This window comes from Chinchilla lanigera, unplaced genomic scaffold (assembly GCF_000276665.1).
Source record: "Chinchilla lanigera isolate Chin_1 unplaced genomic scaffold, ChiLan1.0 scaffold00015, whole genome shotgun sequence".
NCBI lineage: Eukaryota > Metazoa > Chordata > Mammalia > Rodentia > Chinchillidae > Chinchilla > Chinchilla lanigera.
The window spans coordinates 10,295,707-10,305,525 of record NW_004955416.1 but is presented as its reverse complement, the minus strand read 5'-3'; the positions used below and the strand labels follow the sequence as shown (position 1 = coordinate 10,305,525).

General features: G+C 40.2%; 1 protein-coding gene across 4 annotated transcripts in view; it reads right to left on the bottom strand.

The window, feature by feature from the left end:
- Nucleotides 1-9,819, bottom strand: part of Wdr76 (WD repeat domain 76) — a 57,852-nt gene that overhangs the window by 32,438 nt on the left and 15,595 nt on the right. For all 4 annotated transcript variants that reach the window (XM_005381415.2, XM_013512615.1, XM_013512616.1 and 1 more), the window contains one exon: nt 1,713-1,871. In XM_005381415.2, coding sequence (XP_005381472.1) covers nt 1,713-1,871 — 159 coding nt within the window. The remainder of the gene's footprint in view (nt 1-1,712; nt 1,872-9,819) is intronic.

Here is a 9,819-nt window from a genome sequence, read left to right as displayed (position 1 = left end):
TTTTTTTTGTTTAAGGAGTCCACCAAAAAATGTATACATACTTCAAGGAAAGAAAAATAGTATGTTTTCCCAACAAATGGCTTTACCCTCATACAGGGGACCCTAAAGGATGTCGTATACCACAGAAAACCCACTACACTGGCAGCTCTTAGAGAAGAAATTGAGAATGCATGTGCAGCGATGTTGATGACCAAGGCTACCCACGCAGCAGTTCACTGTACTAGTAAGTGTCTACAAGTTAACAGCCACCACTCTGAGCACTTCTTGTAACTGTAGAAGCCAAAGGTAACTTGAATTAATCTCATGATGTCTCAATAAATTTAGTATTAAAGTATGTAAGTTTTTCTTTTCTTGAAGTGTGTATACATTTTTTGGCAGAATAATATATATATGATTTCAATCGCATCATACACATTAAATCTGGGCTGGAGGTGTGGTTCCAGGCCCTGGGTTCAATTCCCAGCAGAAGAAAAAAAGAGATGGAAGCCAGGAATGGTGGGGCATGCCTGTAATCCCAGCACTCGGGAGGCTGAGGTAGGAGGATCGTTGTGAGTTTGAGACCAGCCTGGGCTACAAAGTGAGCTCAAGGCCAGCCTGAACTGCATAGTGAGACCCTGTCTCAAAAAAAAAACAAAAAAAGATATGAAAAAGGAGTGGGAGAGGTGGCAGGAGAGGAGAGGGAGAGAAAGAGAGAAGAGGTAGGGAGAAGAAGAGGAAGAACAAGAGGAAGAAGAAAATGGAGAAGAAGGTGTACGAAGAGGAGAAAGGAAGAAGGGGAAGAGATGGCACATGAAGGCTTGGCTTGAAGATAATGGAAGATCAAATTTTATACTTTCTGTGTATATTTCACAGAAAGTTTTGTGTATTACAAAATTTCTTGGGTATTTAATATAACACCACGCTGATGAGTTTCTCTTTTTTGTCACGTTTAAGAGTCATCCCACAAAAGTGATGCCTGCAAAGAGCAAAAATGATGAACAAAAAAGGGAGTAGTATCTCAGCGTTTTTCCCCCACAAGGGAAGAAGTATAAGGCTTCATCCTAGAAATAGTAAAGTTACGTCATTTAAAATCTTTCTGGCCCTTGCTTTTTTGCTCTTGCTGTCTTCTATCTGCTGTGAACTGTTTCTCCTCTGCAATGCTCCTCTGCCAAGCCACTCCGCCAGCTGACTATGGACTAAAACTGCTACAAACTGTGAGCTACACTAAACCTTTCACCCTTTAATAAATAAATAATAAATAAATAAAATCTTTCTTAAAAAAATTAATATGGTGGCACATGCCGCTAGTCCCAGCTACACAGGAGACTGAGGCAGGAAAACTGGTGAGGCCAGTCTAGACAACCAAGAAAGACCCTGCCTCTTAAACAAAAAATAAAGTTAAAAAAAAAAAGAGAGAAAGAAAGAAAGAGTAAACACTATATGGCAGGCACTGTCCTAGTATTTTATCTTCACTAACTCATTTAATCCTTGTGACAACCCTCCAAGGCAGCTATCATGACTATCCCACTTCACGACTAAGGAAATTGAGCCATAAAGAGGTTAAGTAACTTGTACAGGTCACACACAACTAGCAACAGATGGTCTGAGACTTGAACTTAGCCCCAACACTGTACCCCTTCCGCCAATGTGACTGATCATAATCACGCATGTGGCATCTCACGGAGAATCCAGAATCTCATCTGACGTTGGCACGTAACAACATAACCACTTACCTCATCAAAGACTGCCCTAGAGAAATCCCCGCATCGCAATGTGCCATCGTAGCTCAGGGAAAGGAGGTGAACTGGGTTGGCAGGTGAGAAGTAAAGACAGCTAACGGGCTGACTGTGGGGATAGAAAACATATGTCCCATCTTCTTTATGTTGCTGAGTCTGAAAAAAAGTTGGAGATTCAACGAAGACATCACTAAGGTATTTACATAGGGATTACATCCGGTCTTTTCTACAACTATGCCTACTCTCTCACATTTTGATAGAACTTGGAACTTCACACTGATGTGAAATTTTTTTTTCTAATTTTCAGTCCAACAATAAGTTATATTTAGTGTCCAGACTTTTGCAACTAGCAAATTAGTTTCTTTATACAGCAAAAAAAAAAAAAAAAAAAAAAACTGTGATCTAGGTATGATGGCATATTCCTATAGTCCTAGATATTCAGGCACTGAGGCAGGAGGATCACACCAGCCCTGGAGTTCAAGGCCAGCCCAAGCAACATAGCCAGAACCCCTTCCAAAAACTAAATAAAAAATAATAAATCACTGCTTATCATGACCTCACATAACGAAAACCTTAAGAAATGAAAAATCCACTTTTTATTTCAAATGTGACATAATTTCTTACTACTGAAAATGTATGAAGAGCCGGGCATGGTGGTGCACGCCTATAATCCCAGCACTTGGGAGGCTGAGGCAGGGGAACATTGTGAGTTTGAGACCAACCTGGGCTACAAAGTGAGCTCAAGGCCAGCCTGAACTGCATATCAAGACCCTGTCTCAGGGACTGGGGATTTAGCTCAGCAGCACAGTGCCTGCCTGGCAAGCGCAAAGTTGAGTTCAATTCCCAGTACTGGGGAAAAGAAAAAAAAAAAAAAATTAAAAAAAACACCCTGTCTCAAAAAGACACACACAAAAAAAAAAGTATGAATACCATTACCACTTTGCTTCCTAAGATTTAGGCTTTCACATATCAATATATTATTCTCAGTTTCATTTTTTTCTTTTTCTTTTCCTGAGACATGGTCTCAGCATGTCACCCAGGTTGGCTTTCAACTCATGATCCTTATACCTCAGTTTCACAAATTCCTGGGATTACAGGCATATACCACCAACGCCCAGCAGCATTATCATTTTCATAAGATATTTTGTCCTGGCTCAAAATGACAGTTTTCAAAGTATTATGTTCTTTAAATACAATCCAAAGGTGCATGTATCTGAACTTCATTTTAGTATTGCCATTTTTATACTTTTTACAACTGGGTAATCAACTCCTAAGAAGGCATGATGTAGACAAATCAGAGCAACTGTCATTTCCACATCTGGCTTAATCTGCTATGAAATAGCCAGGCAATTTTCGTTTCTTTTTTTTAATTTTAAATTTAAGAGAAAGCCAGGCATAGTGGCACAGGCCTGTAATCCCAGCACTCAGGAAGCTGAGCAGGAGGATCACTGTGAGTTCGAGATCAGGCTGGGCTACCAAGTCAGCTCAAGGCCAGCCTGAACTGCACAGTGAGATCCTGTCTCAAAAAGACAAAAATAAATAAATAAATGTTAAAAAAAAAAAACAAGAGAAATATTTTTAGAAGATACAAAGGAAAAAATTACAATGACCCTTTTTTTGGTACTGAGGATCAAAGCCAGAGTCTCACACATGCTAGGCAAATGCTCTATCACTGAACTCAATCTCCAGCCATTTTTTTTTTACTCTAATCCTAATCCAGCCCTTTTTAAGTTTTAATTTTATTTTGAGACAGGGTCTTGCTAAGTTGTCCATGCTGGGCTCACACTTGCAGCCCACTTCAGGAGCATCAGCCTCCCAGAGTGCTGGGATTGTACTATGCACAGTCATGCTTGGCTTCATGCACTCTTCCAGCTATGCAGAGTTTATGACAGTTATCATCTCAGCATTTTTGTTTATAGCACCCATTTTTTAGGAAAGCAAAACTATGAAGTACTCAAATGATACAGGAATATGCAAAAATTAGATTTTTTGGTTTTTGTCTTCTGCAGTTCTGCGGATAGAAGCCAGGGCCTTATACATGCTAGGAAAGTACTCTACCACTGAGCTGTGCCCCTCAAAATTAAAGTTGGTTGCTGTTGTTTTGAGACAGGGTCTCTTTCTGTAGTTCAGTCTGGCCTTGAACTTAGCATGTAGCCCAGGCAAACTCAATGGCGATCCTCCTGCCTCAGCATCCCAGAGCGTGGGAATTGCAGGCCTCACTATGAGATAACGTTTCTAAACCATTTTTGCAGTACTGGGGATTGAACCCAGGGCCTTGTGTATGCTAGGTAAGTACTCTAGTTCTAGGCTATTCTAGCCTAAAAATTTTGAAAGTATTATTCCAAATCTGTAATTAATAAACATTAACATAAAAATACTGAGACCTTATTACATATACCTATACAGATAGAACAACAGTGAAAATGAAGAAACTTGACAAAAGTAAGACCATGTTATATATGCCATTCTTTTTTTTTGATGTTTTTTTTTTTTTTTTTTTTTTTTTTTTTTTTTCCAGTACCAGGAATTGAACTCACAACCTTGCGCTTGCCAGGCAGGTGCTGTGCCGCTGAGCTAAATCCCCAGCCAATATGTTTTGTTTTCTTTTGTTTTCTGGTACCGGAAATTGAACTCAGGACCTTGCACTTGCCAGGCAGGCGCTTGTGCCACTAAGCTATATCCCCGGCCCTGCCATTCTTAATAGTATTAAATTTCACTAAACTTCAGCCAGGAACAGTGCCATATGCTTGTAATCTCAGCACTTGGGAGGCTGAGTCAGGAAGATCACTTGAGCCCAGGAGTTAAAGACCAGGCTGGGCAACACAGCAAGACTCCATCACCTAAAAAAAAATTAAAAAAAAAAAAAAAAGCAGAGCAGGGTACAATGACATGAGTCTGTAATCTCAGCTACTGAAGAGGCTGAGGCAGGCAAGCAAGTTCAAAACCAACCTGGACAACTTAGTGAGACAAATTATCAAAAAATTTAATAAAGTGCTAGGGATGCAGCTCAGTGGCAGGGCACTCACCTAGCATGCCTAGGTCCTGGCATGCTAGTACTGCAAGGGGAAAAAAAAGGAAAGAAAGAAAAGAGAAGACGGTACATTCCTATAATCCCAGCACTCAGGAGGCTGAGGCAGGAGGATTGCTGCAAGTCTAAGGCTAGCCTGAGCTACATAGTGAACTGAAAGCCAACCTGAACTACTCAGAGACACTGTCTCAAAAAAAAAAAAAAAAAAGAAAAAGAAAAAACTTCTGAGTTAACCATTAAAGGATTCTACTAGACTAAGAAGTAAAGTGGAGACCCAGTTTAAAACTCTGTGATGGCTTCCTGTAGCTTTTATGATAAAATCCAAAATTCTTCAAGTTTAGATGGTAAACGTCTGACCTCAGCCCTTACCTGCAGCTTCCTCTTACTTCATTCACTATCTCACTATCCCCTCCCTTTCATGCCTTTTTTTTGGTGGGGGTGGGGGTACTAGGGTTTGAACCCAAGGCTTCACATTGAGCTACATTACCAGTCCTTTTATTTTTTAATTTGAGACAAGGTCTCACCAAGTCACAAAACTACCCAGGCTAGGTCTGAATTTGTAGTCCTCTTGCCTCACCCTGCCAGAGAGCTGAGATTACAGGTATGTGTCACAAGGCCGGGCTGCCTTCAGGTCTTGAATATATCAAATAGGCACCTTCCTGTCTAAAGTCCTTGACATATTATTCCCCTTGTCTTAAATACCCCTTTCCCCTCCTTTACTTGTTTCACTCCTACGTAGCTTTCAAATCCCACGTCAATTCTCACTTCCTCAGGAAAACATTTCCCAATCCTCCAATTCAGGTCAATCCTCCACTGTTGTGTTTCTGAAACACTACTTTCCTTTATTCCACGAGTCAAAGCATGTACTAATTCATCCCACTTATCAAATATGTGACTACAGGGAAATGCAAATCCAAACTACACTGAGATTGCATCTCACCCCAGTCATAATGGCTATCACCAAGAACAGAAAAACAGTGAGTGCTGGCAAAGACTGCGGGAGAGGGGTAGGAGCCCTTCTACAGTGCTGGTGGGAATGTAAATTAGGACACCGCTACAGAAAACAGTACGGAGGGTCCTTAAAACACTAAAGAGAGCTACCATTTGATCCAGCTACACCACTCCTAGAACATACCCAAAGGAATTAGTCAGTACACTACAGTATACCTGCATAGCCAAGGTGTATTACAACACAATTCACAACAACAAAGATATGGAACCAGCCTAGGTGACATCAACAGATGAATGGGTAAAAGAAATGTGGTATATATGAGATGGAGTATCATTCAGCCACAAGGAAGAATGAAATTCTGTACTCTGCAAGAAAATGGATGGATCCAGATACTATGATACTGAACAAAATGAACCAGACTTGGAAAGACATATTGTATGCTGGCCCTAATATGTGAAAGCTAAAAAGAGATGCTAAGTAGGAAAAGAGGAAGGGAAGAGCAGGGTGGGAGAGGGTGTGAGGGAGAGTAATGGGGAGATGAACTCCTCCAAAATTGTGAACTAGGTGGGAGGGTGGGACAAGGGTAACAGAGGGGTAAAAATGATCAAAGTATGTTATGTGCATGTAGGAATCTGCCAAAATAAAACCCATTAACCTGCATAACCAATAACATATATAAAAAAAGTTTTTATATACTTGGTAATTATTTCATTATAGCTGCTTCTAACACTAATTCCAACCTCTATGAGGACAAAGACAGAACAGTAACTTAAACTTTGGGCCTAAGTGACTAGTTATCTATAACAATTAAACTGCACTCTTGATTGGGTTCAGAGCCACGTAGGGGATTAGTAAAGCACAGTTCTGGGTTATTCTGGGTACCTGGCCACTTCCTCTCTGGCACTACTTCCCTTGCTCTGCTCTCTGGCCACCCCCTGCCCTTCACCATGACGTCCCTGCCTTACTTAAGATCAGCCAACCATGAACCAAAAGCTCTAAAATCAAGAGCAAAAAGAAAAACAACTTCCTCCTTTGCACTGTGTATGCTGGGTATTTGGTCCCAGTGACAAAAAGCTGATCCATACAGAACCTGACAGAAAGTTAAGAGGGAAAACAGGGAATTCAAGGCAAATCAGTGGAGAAAGGACAGTCCTTTCAGTAAATAGTGCTGGAACAACCAGATATTTACATGTGAAATGACGAACTTTGCCTGTTATTTTACAACATATACTAAAACTAACTCAAGGTGGAAGAGAGAACTAGTTAGGAAAGCTAAGACTATAAAACTTTTAGAAGAAACTTTAAGACTGAACTAGACAAAGATTCCTCAGGTACAACATCAAACACAACCTATTTTTAAAAACTGATAAACTAGACCTTATTAAAATTCTAAACTTTTGCATTTTAAGAGACAGCACTGAAAAAAGTGAAAGCACAAGCCATAAGCTAAGACAAAATATTTGCAAATCACATTCAATAAAAGATTTATATCTATACTGTTCAAAAAACCCTAGCAACTCAATAAAATAAGAAAAAGTAAAATAAAATATGGACAAAATCAGGTATAGTAGTGCATGCCTATAATCTCAACACTCAGGAAGCTGAGGCAAGAGGATTTCCACAAGTTCACATCCAGTATAGGATATATAGAGTTCAAGGCCAACCTAAACTACATAAGAAGACTGTCTCAAAAAAAACCAAAAAAGTAAAAATAAGATAAAATTTGGGACAAAACATTTGGATAGACATGTCACCAAAAATACAAATGACATGAAAAGATGCTCACCATCATTAGCCACTAGAGAAATACAAATCAAAGCCACAGTAGGAAGATAATAATCCAAAGGACAAAATAGTAAGAGTTGGTGAGGATATAGAGAAATTGGAGACCTATACACTGCTGGTACAAACAAAAGAAGGTGCAATTTCTTCAGAAAGCAGTCTGAAATGAATGTTAACCAGTGTTACCATATGATGTGGCAATCCCACTCCCATGTGTCTACCCAAGAGAAATGAAAATACAGGTCCATATCAAAATGTACACAAAAATGTTCTCCACAGCATTATTCTAAGTAGGCAGAAAGTTTGCACAATCCAAATACCCATCAATGGCTAAGTGGACAGACAGACACTGTGATATAGCAAAACAATGGACTGCTATTCAGCCATAAAAAAAGAATGAAAAGCCGGGCGACTGTGGCGGAGCACGCCTGTAATCCCAGCACTTGGGAGGTTGAGGCAGGAGGATCGCTGTGAGTTCGAGACCAGCCTGGGCTACAAAGTGAGCTCAAGGCCAGCCTGAACTGCATAGCAAGACCCTGTCTCAAAAAGACCAGAAAATTAAAAAATTATATTAAATTAAAATTTTAAAAAAGAAAAGAATGAAAGCTTGGTGTGGTGGCACACTCCTGTAATCCCAGCACCCGGGAGGCTGAGGCAGGGTCATCGTTGTGAGTTCAAGACCAACCTGGGCTACATAGTGAAGTCAAGGCCAGCCTGAACTGCATACTGAAACCCTGTCTCAATCAATCAATCAATAAGGAGGACTAGCCAAGCATGGTGGCACAGACAGAGATAAGACAGATACTACAGCACTGAGTAGCCTTAAAATTATTATGCCAAAAAAAACAAATTTTTTTTTTTTTTTGGTTTTTCTCCGGTACCGGGAACCGAACCCACGACCTTGCGCTTGCCAGGCAGGTGCTTTGCCGCTGAGCTAAATCCCCAGCCCCTAAAAACAAAATTATTATGCCAAGAGAAGGAAGCCAACATTTAAAACCACATGGTGCATGACTTCATTACATGAAATGTCCAGAAAGGGCAAATTTATGGAGATTTTCCTGAGGCTAAGGATAGAATGGAGGAATAAATGTAAACAAACATGAGTGATCTTATAAGTATGATGAAAGTGTTCTAAAACTGAATTATAATTACACAACTCAGTATATTTCTTGAAAAGCATCAAAATTATACACTTAGCCAGGTGTGGTGGCACACACCTGACATGCCAGCACTTGGGAGGCTGAGGCAGGACGATCACTGAAAGTTTCAGGCCACCCTTAGTCATCACACACCCTTAATGCCAGCATCACACACTGTAGATCCAGCCACCTCTGAAAAAGCCCCACCTGTCTGCATGAGGCTTTAGGGGGACATCTAGACACAAGCCATTACAGGGGGTGAACCCAGAACAGGCAAGATACTGATTTTAGATTTGCTGAATCTGCTAAAAAAAAAGGATAAAAATCTCCTGGGAAATTAGAAGCTTGATGAAAACATTAAGATACAGAAACACAGTAATGTAGATTTTAGAATCACCAAGATATGAGAAGGGACTTCACTGTATGAAGCATTATTCACCTGCCCTTGAAACTCATCTCTTGGCTTCTAAACCATCAAACTCTTCTGATCCTCTTCCCACTTCTGTTTATATTCTTTGCTAAACTGTATCCCACTCAAATCTTAGTAAAATAAAGACTCTATGCTCCCAAAAGAATTTGGTTTTTGTCCTTCACTTGCAAAAACTGTTTATTAACCCCAATCAGCTTCAACTCACCTTTGTTTTTACCTCCATTAAATGTCCTTTCAACATTTTTATGTCCTTATTCTACTTCCTCGATTAGAAAATAAATTCATAGAGCATTAACTGGATTTCTCTCAATTTTCTAACTACTGAAAGCCATTACTGAAGTATGACATGCACAGTGAACGGAATGCTGTAAGTTTCAAACTCATCAAAAGATGACCTGGATCACTCAGGTCCCTAGAAGGTAGTCTGATCCAGCTCAGAGACTGCTCAGTCCCCTAGGGCTGCTATAACAAATTACCGTAACAGGAGAAATGCATTCCTCTGTTCTGGGAACTACGTAGTCCAAAATCAAGATGCTGGCTCATTCAGTGTCTATGGAGGGCCAATTTCTCGTTTCAAGATGGTGCCTTCTAGTAGAGTCCTTATTTGGGAGAAGGGGGAAGGGATCTCTCTTTAGCGTCTTCCACAACGGCACTAACTCCTTTCATGAACTAATTACCTCCAAAGACCACACATCTCCTAATGTCACCTTGAGGGGTAGACATTCAACACATAAATTTTGGGAAGACACACAGTCACTTCACAGCAGACCATA